Genomic DNA, 16,646 nt, shown 5'->3' with positions numbered 1-16,646 from the left:
AATTTTTAATAGACATAGTGTACACCAGCTTCATAACGTGCCAAAAACTCCACACTGACTGCATCAAATCCTGTTTTACAACATGCGGTCCCACAGGCAGAGAGAGAAAAGAGAGCGGGGTTGACGACGGCACACAGTTAAGTTTCACTTTCGTTTTCCACCAAACTTAACGAGCCTCCGAAAGACGTCCTTTCCTCTTACAGCACGAAGTAATAAGAGAGTTTGTTACCTTCTTCTAAAGAATAATCCAAAGAATTATCCGGTTCTGTGCCAGTATCCTTAAGCAGCGCCTTTTATCTTACATTTCGCTAGGCTGCGCCCTTCCATCCGAGCGCCATGCACCCGATCCTCCACATGTCGGTGAAGCGAGTTTTTTTGACTTATGTAGTGGCGGCACTCCGTCTCTATTTCACTCTTCTGTACCACCTTTAGGAGTCAGTCCGGCAACATGCATTTGAACGCGAGCAAGTCCAGGTACTTTTCTTGCGTTAAAGATGTTTATTGGAACTTTTCATTTACATGGCAAGACTCGGTCAAAAAAACTGTGTTGCTTCCAGCTTATCCGACTCCCCAACTACGGAATTACAGTGTGCCGGAAGCCCAAAATACTAAAAAGCGCATTAGAATGTTGCACTTCTATATTCTATGCCTTTAACAAAAAAAACACTTTGAAACCAACTAGAAATCACACTCCCAACATCAAACATGCATATCTCTCCTCCAATCATTTTACAAGTACCAATAAAATTAACTTTTAATTGGCTCTTACAGCAATCTTTGTATTTCTAATAAGCATGCAAATGAGTTTATATTGTGCCATCCTTAAAATAGTTTTGTTTCCTCTTTTGCTTTAGGTGAGCCATTATGCCACTTGCGCATGTTTGTCTGACAAGCAGCAGTACCCGAATTTTTTCAGAACAATCCCCAGTGATCGTTTCCAAGCTGAAGCGCTAGCCAAGCTGGTAAAGCACTTTGGCTGGACTTGGATAGGTGCTGTTCGTTCGGATTCAGATTATGGAAATAGTGGCATGGCATCTTTTCTAGAAGCAGCACAAAAAGAGGGGATCTGTGTGGAATATTCTGTATCTTTCTATCGGACTCACCCACATAACAGGATCCAAGAAGTGGCAGATGTTATCCGCAGGTCTCTATATGACAGATTTTACTTAGATTGAGATTTGCTTAAAGAAATCCATCCATCCATTAATTCTGCTTATTGTTTTATGTATTTATTTACTACTGTCATATAGCAAACTGAAACAATTAGATTAATTCTTGTAAAAAAGAAGACATTTCTAAATGTATTGCATTCTTTCTTAAGGTCTACAGCAGTGGTTATTGTGGCATTTGCAGCTCCTGGGGACATGAGGGTCCTGTTGGAGGAGCTTTCACGTGAGCCTTTTCTACCTCGCCAGTGGATAGGCAGCGAGGCATGGGTAACCAACACAGAATTAATGAGGTACAGTTTCTGTGCTGGGGCCATTGGATTTGGGATTCAGAAGTCTGTAATCCCCGGTTTCAGAGATTTCCTGCTTAATTTGTCTTCCTCTCAAGTAGCTACATCCCCTATGCTTACTGAGTTCTGGGAAGAATCGTTCAACTGCAAAATGAAAAAAAGTGAGAAAACCCTTCTGATCTGAACTGTTGTTTTGCTCAAGTATAAGGTTAAATCATATTGAAACTTTATGTTCTGATCTCTGGGGTGAGGTTTAGGCACTCAGTTAATGTAGTGATTTTGTCCCATTTTAAAAATGTGACTCATTGTCTATCAAAGAATTTCATACTAATATGATTTGGTAAATACATGACAAATGAAAATGTGTTAATGAAATTTTAAATCTTGCAGTGATGAAACATTCCCTGTGTCCTCTATTGTTTAGGTCCTGTTGTAGACAAGAAGATATGTGATGGAACTGAAGACATACAGAATCTTCAAATCCCTTATACTGACACATCTCAGCTCAGAATTACTAACATGGTGTACAAGGCTGTGTATGCAATGGCACATGCCATCCATAATACAGTGTGTCAGAGAACCAATGGCATAGCTAAGTGTGACAAACTAACCAAGTTAGAGTCCAAACAGGTCAGGTCAAATTAAATAATAATGCCAGTTTCTTTTTGTTTGTTTGTTTTTTACCACTAAGGTATTCTTCATGAAATCAAATACTAGTAGTTCTAAAATATTTCCATTTTTTTCTTTCTCTTCTCTTGCTTTCTATCTTAAAGATTTTAGCGGAGCTGAAGAAGGTAAATTTTTCCCGAAATGGTTATGGTGTGTCATTTAATGCTAATGGGGATCCTGTGGCGATTTATGAGTTGGTTAACTGGCAGAAGAGTGAAACTGGAAAAACAGAGTTGGTAACAGTGGGACTTTATGATGCATCACTGCCAGAGGGCCATGATTTCCAGATTAACCGGAACATAACCTGGATGGAGGATGGCACCCAAGTAATGAATCAAAAGACAAGAACCACACTGCACTTTGGAGGATTGCATATTTATATTTCCGTCTTTTGTTTTGGCTTCATCTCTCGCAGGTGCCAGTGTCAGTGTGCAGTGCCAGTTGTCCTCCAGGAACTCGTAAAGTGCTGCAGAAGGGAAAACCCATCTGCTGCTATGACTGTATACTGTGTCCTGAAGGAGAGTCTAGTAATAAAACAGGTAAAATAAAATGATTTAACATAATTTCAAAATTATTTTACTGTGCATAAGAGAGACATTGAAGGAATTATTGGTATAAGTCATCTTTCTGTCTCTCTTTATTTATTTATGTTTTTTTAATTCAGATTCAACTGCTTGTTTACCCTGCCACAAAGAATTCTGGCCTAATGTAAAGAGAGACACTTGCATCCCTAAGCCTGTAGAGTATCTTTCCTTTCAAGACCTCCTAGGAATCATCCTCGCTGCATTTTCAATTCTGGGTGCTTGTCTGGCCATTATGACTGCGGCTGTATTCTTTCATCACAGGACATCTCCAATTGTCCGAGCCAACAACTCTGAGCTGAGCTTCCTGCTGCTCATCTCACTGACTCTGTGTTTCTTATGTTCATTAACTTTCATTGGAGCACCATCAGATTGGTCCTGCATGCTGCGTCACACTGCATTTGGGATCACCTTTGTACTCTGTATTTCCTGTGTACTTGGGAAAACTATAGTGGTTTTAATGGTTTTTAAAGCTACACTTCCAGGAAGCAATGTGATGAAATGGTTTGGTCCTCCACAACAAAGAATGACTGTTGTGTCTTTCACCTTCATTCAAGTTTTAATATGTACTATTTGGTTGGTACTTAGCCCTCCATTCCCAATTAAAAATCTAACCGCATACAAGGAGAAAATCATACTAGAATGTGATTTAGGCTCTGCTGTAGGCTTCTGGGCTGTGCTCGGTTACATAGGCCTACTTGCTGCCTTTTGTTTTGTTTTAGCTGTCTTAGCCCACAAATTACCTGATAATTTTAATGAAGCCAAGTTTATCACCTTCAGCATGTTGATATTCTGTGCAGTGTGGATCACCTTTATCCCAGCATATGTCAGCTCTCCTGGGAAATTCACTGTAGTTGTGGAGATTTTTGCCATTCTGGCCTCCAGCTTTGGACTAATGCTGTGTATATTTACTCCAAAGTGTTTCATCATATTGTTTAAGCCCGAGAAGAACACCAAGAAATATGTCATGAATAAAAATGTATCATAGGATTTAGAGGTTTCATACTTAAGATGCCGATAAGAATTTCAAAACATACTTCTTCAAGACAAGCTCTTGATTTTCAGTTCCAACTCAAATCAAACACTTAATATGTGCTTTTTTAATAATAATTTTCGAATGATTTAGTATCTTTCAATGCATTTGTGTGAGATTTATTGTTTTCAAGGCACAAAAATAAAATTCATATTTCATGATAACAATATCATATTCTGAGTCCTGTTTTTGAGTTATTCAATACAATCAATGGTAATTAAAAAGTTCCAAATGTAAATTTAATATCCTGAGTGTGCATATGTCTAGTACAAATTCCACATGATATTAGGATTCATGCATTCATCTGAATGTGCCAGACACGTGAATGTTACATAGGTAAGCACACGGCAGTGATTTCTCATTGCAGAACAATGAAACCATCCCACCAGAAAACTGTCCAGAAGCGTTTTGAAAAACAGAATAAAAAATATTTGCATTCCAATTTGCTTGGTTAGGGGGTATGGCAATAGAAAAGGTGTGTTAATATTGAATTATAATGCTATCAACTGAATTCACACAACATTCACAGTTTCTAATTCTCGGAAGTCACAAAAATATATTTTCAGTGAGTGATGAACCACAGGAATATCAGAAATATTAGCACTGAATCTATATTTGGGTGAAATAATGAAAGAAAAACTGTTTTTCACTTCCTTTTTTTCCACTTTTAATTTGTCAAATGTCTTTTAAGATTTGACAAAACAAGTATTCAAGATTAATTTGTACAGTTGTTCTTAGCTTTATACATCATTTACATCATATCATTACAAATCGCAAGCACACTAGTATAAACGAATAAAAGGTATTACAAATATTTCGCCTGGATTGTGGTTTTTAGTAGGGGTGCAACAATACACAAAATTCACAGTTCGGTTTGATACTTTGGTGTCACGGTTCGATATTTTTTGATACAAAAAATGTTCATGCCTTTTTAATTTGTCATTTATTACAATTATAAATATATATTTTAACTCAGAAGAACAGTTTTTAAATTTAATGTTGCTGAAACAACAAAATAATGGGAAAAAAAATCTGATCGAGAAATCACTCAAAAGAGAGTTTATTACAGAGAAATGGCTCTTTCCAAAATAAAAGCTATACTATACGCTTCTTCTGGGCTATATTCACAGCAGCATATTAAACACATCAGGTCCCCATAAGGAGAATCATGTGCTAACGGCTGTCTAAATGACTCGGGTAAAGTTTGTAGCAAGCGTGCTTGTTTTTTTTGTCTGCTTCCACTTGTCTTTGCACTAGGATGATGTCGGCGTAAATGTGCAGTCATATTCGTTGTGTTCCCACTAGTGCTGTCAGTGTTAATCTCGTTAAAATAATATCTCCGTTAACGAGTTACCGCGGATCGCTCCGTGCGTGGGGCTGGACGGCGTCAACACGTTAACAAGCTAACTGCGCTAACGCACTACTTCCCACCAATTGAGCATTGCGTGGCACATCCGACATACTGTTTTACTTTTGTCCATGACGCGCTTACAATCAGGGTCATGCTTTACATGAAAACCAAGATAGTTCCAAAGGCCAGATCTGAATGAGGGTGGGGGAGGTTCATTTTCGGGTAGCGTTGAGGCAGTTGCCATGTTGCAACGAGCTTAGCTTCTAGCTTGCGCTGCGCTCAGTGGATCTGCGCTCGACAGTGCAGCCTAGGCGGAGTAGTCGAACGCTGATCCACTGAGCGCTCAACACAGACAGCATTGTCAGAAGAAAAGTTGATAAAATAAATAAAAAAATTTGTATTGTTCGATACATATGCGTACCGAACCGAAAGCACTGTATCGAACGGTTCAATATCGATACGAGTATTGTTGCACCCCTAGTTTTTAGGTGTATAGATTGAAGTTCTCTGGTTACCTGTAATCGTTTTTCTTTGGCACCAAAGACTGTTTTGTTTTTGTTTAGCTGGAGAAAATTGTGGCACAACCAGTCATTAATTTCCTCAATGAATTTACCAAGAGCCTGTACAGGGCCTCGGTCTCCTGGTGACATTGTGATATATATTTGTGTGTCATCTGCATAAGTGTGATAGTTTATTTTGTTGTTCTTTATAATCTGTGCCAGATGTAGATGGAACCTTGGGGAACTCCACATGTGATACTTGTCTGCTCAGATGAACTAAAAGTTTTCATTTATGATTCTCCCGAACCTGATTCACTTTGGTGAGTGACTCATTAAAACTCGATTCAGTAAAAAGAATCAAATTTACCATCACTAGTTTGTACGTGCTTTGTCTCTAGGAGCTACCATAAATATACTTTTAATTATTCATTCCACATAAAATGTAATACATAAATTATAAAATACAAAAACCAACTATTTACATTTCATTTTTTAACTATTTACCTATTTAAATTTTCAGATTTTTCCTTTAAACAAATTTAAAGTGAAACAACACAAAATACTGCAAACCACAACACAATAAAATATAAATTAAAATATGGAAAACAAAAAGAAGACGCACATTTTTTGTCATAAAAGGCCTGGGATGATGTTTTGGGAGAGTGTTTTCCTGCTTGGAATTGCACATATAGGATTCACTGCATGAATAAACTTTCTGAATGTTTTATCATAATTCCCATCACTAGAATACAGAGCCACATTATGGCTGGTGTTTCTGGCTTTTCAATGAGTCCTGAATTGCACCCGCTCCCATTTCAAAATCAAACAACTGTAGACAAGCTGGTGAACCTCCATACAGTAAATTATTCATTAGAAGAAAAAAAAAATCTAAATAAAAAGGTCAGTTGACTGCTTTTAAAGCTTGCAGTTGATGCAGATATTGTAAATGTCCCAATAAATTCACTGCAGTAGATTCAATTTTTTCAAGCCGCTAGCAACAACAACAACAACAACAAAAAACTACTCCACTCTTAACCTATTATATCACAATAAACACATATCTTTTATGTTTGCGGTCAAATCGACCCATCCATCCATCCATCCATCCATCCATCCATCCATCTTCTTCCGCTTTATCCGGGCCCGGGTCACGGGGGCAGCAGCCTAAGCAGAAAAGCCCAGACCTCCCTCTCCCCAGCCACCTCCTCTAGCTTATCCAGGGAAACAAAAGGGCGTTCCCAGGCCAGCCGAGAGATATAATCTCACCAGTGTGTCCTGGGTCTGCCCCGGGGCCTCCTCCCGGTGGGACATGCCTGGAACACCTCACCCAGGAGGTCAGATGCCTGAAGCACCTCAGCTGGCTCCTTTCGATGTGGAGGAGCAGCGGCTCTACTCTGAGTCCCTACCGGATCACTGAACTTCTCACCCCATCTCTAAGGGAGAGGCCAGCCACCCTTCGGAGGAAGCTCATTTAGAAAGCTCATTTCCGCCGCTTGTATCCGCGATCTCGTTCTTTTGGTCACTACCCACAGCTCGTGGCCATAGGTGAGGGTAGGGACGTAGATCGACCAGTAAATTGAGAGCTTCGCTTTTACGCTCAGCTCTCTCTTCATCACAACGGACCGGTGCAGCGTCCGCATCACTGCGGCTGCAGCACCAATCCATCTGTCGATCTCCGGCTCCCTTCTCCGAACACCCCGAGATACTTGAACTCCTCCACTTGGGGCAGGAACTCATCCCCAACCCGGAGTGGGCACTTCACCCTTTTCCAGCTGACAACCATGGCCTCAGATTTGGAGGGGCTGATCCTCATTCCCGCTGCTTCACACTCGGCTGCGAACCGTTCCAGTGTGAGCTGGAGGCCATCACCCGATGAAGCCAACAGAACCACATCATTCGCGAAAAGCAGAGATGGGATTCTGTGAAAGTGAAAGCCCTCCGCCACTTGGCTGCCCCTAGAAATCCTGTCCATAAAAATTATGAACAGAATCGGTGACAAAGGGCAGCCCTGGCGGGGCCCATCACCTACCGGGAACGAGTCCAACTTATTGCCGGCAATGTGAACCAAGCTCTTGCAACGGTTGTGTAGGGATTGAATGGCCCGTAGCAATGGGCCAGACACCCCATACTCCCATAGCACCTACCACAGGACACCCCGAGGGACACGGTCGAATGCCTTCTCCAAGTCCACAAAACACATGTAGACTGGTTGTGCAAACTCCCATTTGCCCTCAAGTATCCTTGAGAGGATAAAGAGCTGGTCCAGTGTTCTGCGAACAGGAGGGGAACCGCATTGTTCCTCCTGTATCTGAGGTTCGACTAGCGGACAAACTCTCCTTTCCAGCACCCTGGCATAGACTTTCCCAAGAAGGCTCTGGAGTGTGATCTCCCTGTAGTTGGAGCACACCTTCGACCCAGGAATCAAAACCTTCCAAACACATCTCCCATATCATTTAAATGAATTAGAAAAAAATAATGATTTTTTTTAAGGAGCAGGTACTTAATATCGCACACAAGGGAATGCAGGTTCATTGTAAATGCATTGAAACAGATCTTTTTTCATGGGCTTGGGTCTGGGGACCCAGGGCTCATGTGCTTCATGGACTTCTGTATATTTGCTGCTCTGTCTTGGGCTGGCGGTCCTCACAGTGTGACCGCAGTGTTTATGCTTTGTGTTCTCGTGTTCCCCATTCTCCCGGTTTGTGTGTGTGTGTCTGTTGGGTGTTCTGGTTTCTCTGTGAGTCTGGGACCGAATAATAGTGTACCCGCCATGGGGTCTCGCTGCACCCGGAGCACAAACACATAACTGCAGCTGATTAGCCTCATCTCAGGAGCTTCGTTGTGAGAGAATCTTTAGTTTTGCCCAGAAGCTAATTATTGAAAGTGTTGGTTGTCATGGGTTAATCCTGCTAATCCATCTCTGCTTTCCTGTTGGATTACAGAAACAGAGGAACGGAGTGGGTGCACCATGAACATTAAACAGAAGAGCGGAACACGGACCACTGTCATGGGAAGGGGACAATACACGGCAATCGGAGGACACAGTCACACTCACTTGGAGCATGCACCGAAAATATTCTTCACCTTGTTGTCATTTTTGCTATAAATAAACACACTGCCTTCATTCAGAAAGTCCAGTGTTTGGGTCCTATATCAGCTTCACTGACACCTTTATGAGACATGTGAGTGCTAGCACTGATAGATGCTCATATTAGAGATTGGAGATTGCTGTGTTTAAGGACCACAGTTCAAATCACTATTATGAGATTAATCATGCAGAGCAGCAAAAGCAACAAGGTCTTCTTACCAAGACCAGCATTCAGGGTTGGTGCACTCGAGACAAAATTTGTGATTTCCCACAAAATTGCAAAGAGTTTTTGGTGAACTCTGCAATCTAATTTGCCTTGAGAAAAAAAGAAACATTGAAGACATTTCTGTATTTCCATTTGGCTCTGGATATTTGCTCCTTTGTGCAAGGAGGACCACTGCAAGAGCCCTACCAAATGACCTCCAGGTCATTGGTGTGAATGTCTCTGACCAAAACAATTGGACTTTATGAGGGTGGCTTGAGGGTAGTGATGTGCGGATCGATACTGAAATATCGATTTCTCCGATACCATTCATTTATGTTCTAGAATCAATTCTCACATTAAAATATCGATATTTTAGTAATTTAGGGTAAATTTATAGTTTATCATTAACAGGAACAGAGTGGAAAGAAACTATATTATTTGGATTTTCTACATTGGAAGGAACTACTTCCTCTTCTGCCTTTCATAGTCACGTGCAAAATACGGCTGTATAAATATACGGCAGCCCCGTATATATTTATGTATTTTACATCCACAAACAGCCGAGACGTGGTTTGCGATACATGTGACAAGAAAGTTAGGTGTTGTGGCAAAACCACTAACCTTGTCAAGCACCTCAGAGTAAATCATATCACAGAATATGATGAGTGTATGTTGAGGCGAACTGAAGAGGAGGAGTGGAAAGGGACAGGTGCTGCTAGGGTGAGACAGACGTCTCTCACGGAGTCCTTTAGTGCTGCAGGCAGGCAAGGTGTTTTGTAAGTTTTTGTACAAAGTATCGGTATCAGATCAGTATCGTCGATACCACCCTGAATTTTACTTGGTATCGAATCCGAAAGGAAATCAGTGGTATCGCACATCACTACTTGAAGGCCCAACGTTCTTTAGTGGCCTGGGTGGTCACTGCCCAGCATCATGGAGTCTTTTGGGCATTTCCCATATAGTACCAGAATTGGTATGTCCACCATTGGTGCCCTGTGGTTTTCACAGATGAGGTCAGTTCACCATGAGCACATGTGCTATGGGGAATGTTTTGCTGCCTGTAATGTCATTCAACATGACAGGTTTGGTGGTGAGTAAGTGATGGTCTGACAAGGTTATCCCTTTAGGAACTCACAGAGCTCTACAGGCTTGGCTTAAATATAAAAATTTGAAAACAGCCTTTCATTTCCAGTATACTGTATTATGCAAAATACTATGCTATTACTATTTTTTTAACCTCATAGGCATTGCTCAAATTATTGAGTATTACTACCGATTATTTTTTCTGATAAGCTAATAATAAAATGTATTGCTTGTAAATTATTTTTGAACACATTTCAAGATGTTGTAAAATACAGATTATAGTACATAATGACTCTCAAAGACTGCTGCGTAAGAGCATGTCATAATAAAGACGTAGCACTGCCTTTGAACAACTATATAAATCAGTGAAAACACACCCATAACAGATGCCTGACATCAGGCAGGGATGGAGCTGTCAGCTGTGTTTATTTGTCTGAAATTATATCTGTATTTGGTTGAGCTGAAATCAGCTCTTGCCCTAAATCTATCTCTAGAAGGTCTGGATCAAATGCCTACAGAGGCTCAGGATAGATCTGTGGCTTCTTCTGTGAAATGTAAGCTGCAGGGTAGCACTCGTATCCCTGCATTCTCAATGGATGGGGACTATGTGATTGGTGGTGTTTTCTCAATCCACTACTACATGCAAACAGTAAACCATGACTACACTACCATGCCTGAGCCAGTGAGATGCAGTGGGAGGTCAGTAACTAAAAGGATTGGTTTACAAAACATGTTTGGTTGAGCTGGAATAGTAAGAGTCTGACCTGTATGTTGTCTAATGATTTGTAAAAAATCAATAATTTTTTACTATTAGTGATACTGACACTTTATTTTCTTCAAAAGTGAAATTATACTTTGTAAACTTTCTTATGAATGTTTAACATGGGATAAATGCCTATATTATTATCACTGTTATGGTATATTAATAATATGTCATTTTGCTTTGATATCAATTACTAATCTTGTGTACTGAATTTAACCCTTATATTTTTTCCTCAGATGATTTGCAGTTATTAGTTGTTTGTGGCCCAACTAAAAATTTTCCTTACTGTCTTTTTTTCTGTTGAAGCTTAAAATATATATTAAAATATATAATATTAAAATCGAATATTGAGTTGATGTTCTTTTTGCAGCATTAATACCCGTGAGCTGCGCTTCTCACGAGCAATGGTCTTTGCCATCGAAGAGATTAACAACAGCAAAGAGGTTCTGCCCGGGATAAGGCTCGGGTATCAGATCTATGACTCATGTTCATCAGTGCCCGTGGCAGTGCATGTGGCATTTCAGTTGTTAAATAGCTTGAACCCTGTGTTTTACACAGGTGGCAACTGCTCACTATCTGGTATGGTCATGACTATTGTTGGTGAGTCTGGGTCTACACCATCCATCAGCATGTCACGCATCCTTGGGTCATTTAATATTCCTCAAGTAAATGGCAATCTTTGTATTTCTAATAAGCATGCAAATGAGTTTATATTGTGCCATCCTTAAAATAGTTTTGTTTCCTCTTTTGCTTTAGGTGAGCCATTATGCCACTTGCGCATGTTTGTCTGACAAGCAGCAGTACCCGAATTTTTTCAGAACAATCCCCAGTGATCGTTTCCAAGCTGAAGCGCTAGCCAAGCTGGTAAAGCACTTTGGCTGGACTTGGATAGGTGCTGTTCGTTCGGATTCAGATTATGGAAATAGTGGCATGGCATCTTTTCTAGAAGCAGCACAAAAAGAGGGGATCTGTGTGGAATATTCTGTATCTTTCTATCGGACTCACCCACATAACAGGATCCAAGAAGTAGCAGATGTTATCCGCAGGTCTCTATATAACAGGTTTTGCTTAGACTGAGATTTGCTTAAAGAAATCCATCCATCCATTAATTCTGCTTATTATTTTGTGTTTTATTTAGTGCTGTCTATTAGATTAAGAAAATTAGAAATAAATTTGAAATTAAACAGTTAGATTAATACTGGATAACAAAGTTACAAGAAATTTCTTAATGTATTGCATTCTTTCTTAAGGTCTACAGCAGTGGTTATTGTGGCATTTGTTGCTTCTGGTGACATGAAAATTCTCTTGGAGGAGCTTTCTCTTGAGCCTTCCCCACCTCGCCAGTGGATAGGCAGTGAGTCATGGATAACTGATTCAGAATTTAGAAGGTTTAATTTCTGTGCTGGGGCGATTGGATTTGGGATTCAGAAGTCTGTAATCCCCAGTTTCAGAGATTTCCTGCTTAATTTGTCTTCCTCTCAAGTAGCTACATCCCCTATGCTTACTGAGTTCTGGGAAGAATCGTTCAACTGCAAAATGAAAAAAAGTGAGAAAACCCTTCTGATCTGAACTGTTGTTTTGCTCAAATATAAGGTTAAATCATATTGAAACTTTATGTTCTGATCTCTGGGGTGAGGTTTAGGCACTCAGTTAATGTAGTGATTTTGTCCCATTTTAAAAATGTGACTCATTGTCTATCAAAGAATTTCATACTAATATGATTTGGTAAATACATGACAAATGAAAATGTGTTAATGAAATTTTAAATCTTGCAGTGATGAAACATTCCCTGTGTCCTCTATTGTTTAGGTCCTGTTGTAGACAAGAAGATATGTGATGGAACTGAAGACATACAGAATCTTCAAATCCCTTATACTGACACATCTCAGCTCAGAATTACTAACATGGTGTACAAGGCTGTGTATGCAATAGCACATGCCATCCATAATACAGTGTGTCAGAGCACCAATGGCATAGCTAAGTGTGACAAACTAACCAAGTTAGAGTCCAAACAGGTCAGCTCAAATGTATATGCTAATATAGTTTCTTTTGTTACCACTAATGTATTCTTCATGAAATCAAATATTAGTATAAGGCCTAATATTTTGGCATATCTTTTCTCTGCTTTCCATTCCTTTCTAACATACAGATTTTAGCTGAGCTGAAGAAGGTAAATTTTTCCCGAAATGGTTATGATGTGTCATTTAATGCTAATGGGGATCCTGTGGCTATTTATGAGTTGGTTAACTGGCAGAAGAGTGAAACTGGAAAAACAGAGTTGGTAACAGTAGGACTTTATGATGCATCACTGCCAATGGGCCAAGAGTTCCAGATTAACCGGAGCATAACCTGGATGGAGGATGGCACCCAAGTAATGAATCAAAAGACAAGAACCACACTACACTTTGGAGGATTAAGGATTTATATATATATATATATATATATATATATATATATATATATATATATATATATGTCTTTTGTTTTGGCTTTATCTCTCACAGGTGCCAGTGTCAGTGTGCAGTGCCAGTTGTCCTCCAGGAACTCGTCAAGTGCTGCAGAAAGGAAAACCCATCTGCTGCTATGACTGTATACTGTGTCCTGAAGGAGAGACTAGTAATACAACAGGTAAAATAAAATGATTTTACACATATTCAAAATTATTTAGTGTGCATAACAGTAGCAGCGGGAATGAAGATCAGCACCTCCAAATCTGAGGCCATGGTTGTCAGCCGGAAAAGGGTGTAGTGCCCACTCCGGGTCGGGGATGAGTTCCTGCCCCAAGTGGAGGAGTTCAAGTATCTCGGGGTCTTGTTCGCGAGTGTCCGGGGGAAGGGAGCCGGAGATCGACAGACGGATTGGTGCTGCGGCCGCAGTGATGCGGACGCTGCACCGGTCCGTCGTGGTGAAGCGCAAAGCGTGCTGAGCGTAAAAGCGAAGCTCTCAATTTACCGGTCGATCTACGTCCCTACCCTCACCTATGGCCACGAGCTGTGGGTAGTGACCGAAAGAACGAGATCGCGGATAAAAGCAGCGGAAATGAGCTTCTTCCAAAGGGTGGCTGGACCCACCCTTAGAGATGGGGTGAGAAGTTCAGCGATCCGGGAGGGCCTCAGAGTAGAGCCGCTGCTCCTCCACATTGAAAAGAGAGTTGAGGTGGTTCGGGCATCTGACAAGGATTCCTCCTGGGTGAGGTGTTCCAGGCATGTCCCACCGGGAGGAGGCCCCGGGGCAGACCCAGGACACGCTGGAGAGATTATATCTCTCGTCTGGCCTGGGAATGCCTTTTTGTTCCCCCAGATAAACTAGAGGAGATGGCTGGGGAGAGGGAGGTCTGGGTTTCTCTGCTTAGACTGCTGCCCCCGCGACCCGGCCCCGGATATAGCAGAAGAAGATGGATGGATGGATGTGCATAACAAAAAAAAATTTACAAATTAATTCTTGAAGCCTTCTTTCTGTCTCTCTTCTTTTTCTTTACATTCAGATTCAGCTGATTGTTTACCCTGCCACGAGGAATTCTGGCCTAATGCAAAGAGAGACACTTGTATCCCTAAGCCTGTAGAGTTTCTTTCGTTTGAAGACATCCTAGGAATCATCTTGGCTACACTCTCAGTTCTGGGTGCTTGTCTGGCCATTACCACTGTAGCTATATTTTTTCATCACAGGACATCTCCAATTGTCCGGGCCAACAACTCTGAACTGAGCTTCCTGCTGCTCATCTCTCTCACTCTGTGTTTCTTATGTTCATTAACTTTCATTGGAGCACCATCTGAGTGGTCCTGCATGCTGCGTCACACTGCATTTGGGATCACCTTTGTACTCTGTATTTCCTGTGTACTTGGGAAAACTATAGTGGTTTTAATGGCTTTTAAAGCAACACTTCCAGGAAGCAATGTGATGAAATGGTTTGGTCCTCCACAACAAAGAATGACTGTTGTGTCTTTCACCTTTATTCAAGTTTTAATATGTACTATTTGGTTGGTACTTAACCCTCCCTTCCCAATTAAAAATCTAACCACATACAAGGAGAAAATCATACTCGAATGTGATTTAGGCTCTGCTTTAGGCTTCTGGGCTGTGCTCGGTTACATAGGCCTACTTGCTGCTTTTTGCTTTGTTTTAGCTGTCTTAGCCCGCAAATTACCTGATAATTTCAATGAAGCCAAATTTATCACTGTCAGCATGCTGATATTCTGTACAGTGTGGATCACCTTTATCCCAGCATATGTCAGCTCTCCTGGGAAATTCACTGTGGCTGTTGAGATTTTTGCCATTCTGGCCTCCAGCTTTGGACTAATAATGTGTATATTCGCTCCAAAATGTTATATAATTTTGTTTAACCCCGAGAAAAACACCAAAAAATATTTAATGAACAAAAATTCAACTTAGGTTTCTAATTTTTAATATTATAACAGGAAGATCAAATATTAGACACATATTAGACAAATTTATAACTTTACCTTATTACTTACTCATTTATTTCTCAGTTTTTGAATCTATGCCTATACATATACAGGGTGGTGAAAAAATATTTCTCCCTTTTCCAATTCCAATTCAGATCATTAAATACATTTTGATATAAGATAAAGATAATCCAAATAAATGCAAAATTTAGTTTGTAAATGATTAATTTAATTTAATGAAAATTATAAACCTGTTTACTGTCATGTCAAGCATCTTATTCAAATTTGAATCAAGACTTTGACTAGGCCACTCAAAATTTTTAGATATGGTTTGCTTTTGTTTGGTTTTTTGAGTCACTAGGGGGTGGACTTGGTGTTGTGTTCATGACCATTGTTCTTTGGTATAACCTAAGTGAGCTTTTGAGCTTTAGGTCATAAACTCGTGGCCAGACATTCTACCGATTTTCTGGTAGAGAGCAGAATTCACAGTTCCATCAACTACAGTAACAATTACAGGAAATTGTCCTTGTCCTGAAGCATAAAGCAGCCCAAGATTATTTTAAAACATAACTTTTTTCCATGAATAAATAAAATCACTATTGAAAAACTGCATTTTGTTTTCCTAAATATCTTTATCTAATATTAAAATTTTGTATTATATTTCTGTCTCTCTCTCTCTCATATATATATATATATATCTCAAACCAGAGGCAAAGGTACAATAATGTTAACCAGAATTTTCCAAAGTAAGTATTGTGCAGAATCAACACAGGGAAAAAAAAAAATCAAAGAGTAGACATCTGTCTGATCTGTTACTTGAATGTAGTGGCAGACATCCTATGCAGCCATGTTTAGATATAAGATTCCTGTTAAATGCTACCATTCACATCAATGAATATTTTCTATTTGGAATGTGATATCATCAGAGAATGTGGGTAAAACAGAAGTTACCTTGGCTTGGTTTACTTTGACTACATGGCCACTCTTACCTGTTTCTTCTTGCTTTCTCTACTTTTACTGTCTTCATCCTCTCTCTCTACTTCTCTCCCGATAAGTGACTGGTGTACATCACCTTATAACGAAATTCTAATTGAATATGGGTTGTTGCTGCCCATTGAATTTTGCAGTTTTCACTTTTCTTTGCTAATGTTTCAGGTAAAGTTCGTTTTAACCCTCTCGAGGTAGGCGTTGCCAATTTGCAACAGTTAAAAACTAACAACCTGATTTCCCCACATACATATTTTATGAGGTTTTTTTTTTACTCAGAAGTACCACTGCAGGACTTGGTTGTGCATTAGCAACAAAAAGTTTAATTTGAGCCTGAGAGGGTTAAATCAGTACTGGCAGGCCATGATCATCATGACCACTTCACATGAAAGGGTGTAGTAATGTAGCAATACTGAAAAAATTCTAATATTAGAAAAATATGAAAAGGATGCACAAAATACAGAAAGAAAGCAACACAGCTTTTCCAAATAAGTCCAAAGTGCGAATTCACTGTTTTCTAATTTAGT

At 40.0% G+C, this 16,646-nt stretch overlaps 1 protein-coding gene, 1 long non-coding RNA gene and 1 pseudogene across 2 annotated transcripts in view; 2 read left to right on the top strand and 1 right to left on the bottom strand.

Moving 5' to 3' along the window:
• The window catches only part of LOC146503408 (uncharacterized), a 276,290-nt gene that overhangs the window by 156,501 nt on the left and 103,143 nt on the right, over window positions 1-16,646 (bottom strand). The gene's annotated exons all lie outside the window — the stretch shown is intronic.
• On the top strand, window positions 2,591-3,758 carry LOC146503421 (extracellular calcium-sensing receptor pseudogene; annotated as a pseudogene).
• Window positions 11,134-15,140, top strand: LOC146503420 (extracellular calcium-sensing receptor-like). Its single transcript, XM_085131065.1, has 9 exons — window positions 11,134-11,215; window positions 11,288-11,394; window positions 11,486-11,775; window positions 11,980-12,277; window positions 12,514-12,744; window positions 12,834-13,145; window positions 13,234-13,357; window positions 14,030-14,061; window positions 14,177-15,140. Exons 1-9 carry the CDS (start codon window positions 11,134-11,136, stop codon window positions 15,116-15,118), a joined length of 2,418 nt encoding a protein of 805 aa, XP_084987191.1. The 3' UTR covers window positions 15,119-15,140.

The sequence above is a fragment of the Neolamprologus multifasciatus genome, chromosome 14, assembly GCF_963576455.1.
Source record: "Neolamprologus multifasciatus chromosome 14, fNeoMul1.2, whole genome shotgun sequence".
Taxonomy (NCBI): domain Eukaryota; kingdom Metazoa; phylum Chordata; class Actinopteri; order Cichliformes; family Cichlidae; genus Neolamprologus; species Neolamprologus multifasciatus.
Note: the sequence above shows the minus strand (reverse complement) of the source record. Positions and strands in the feature narration are given on the sequence as shown.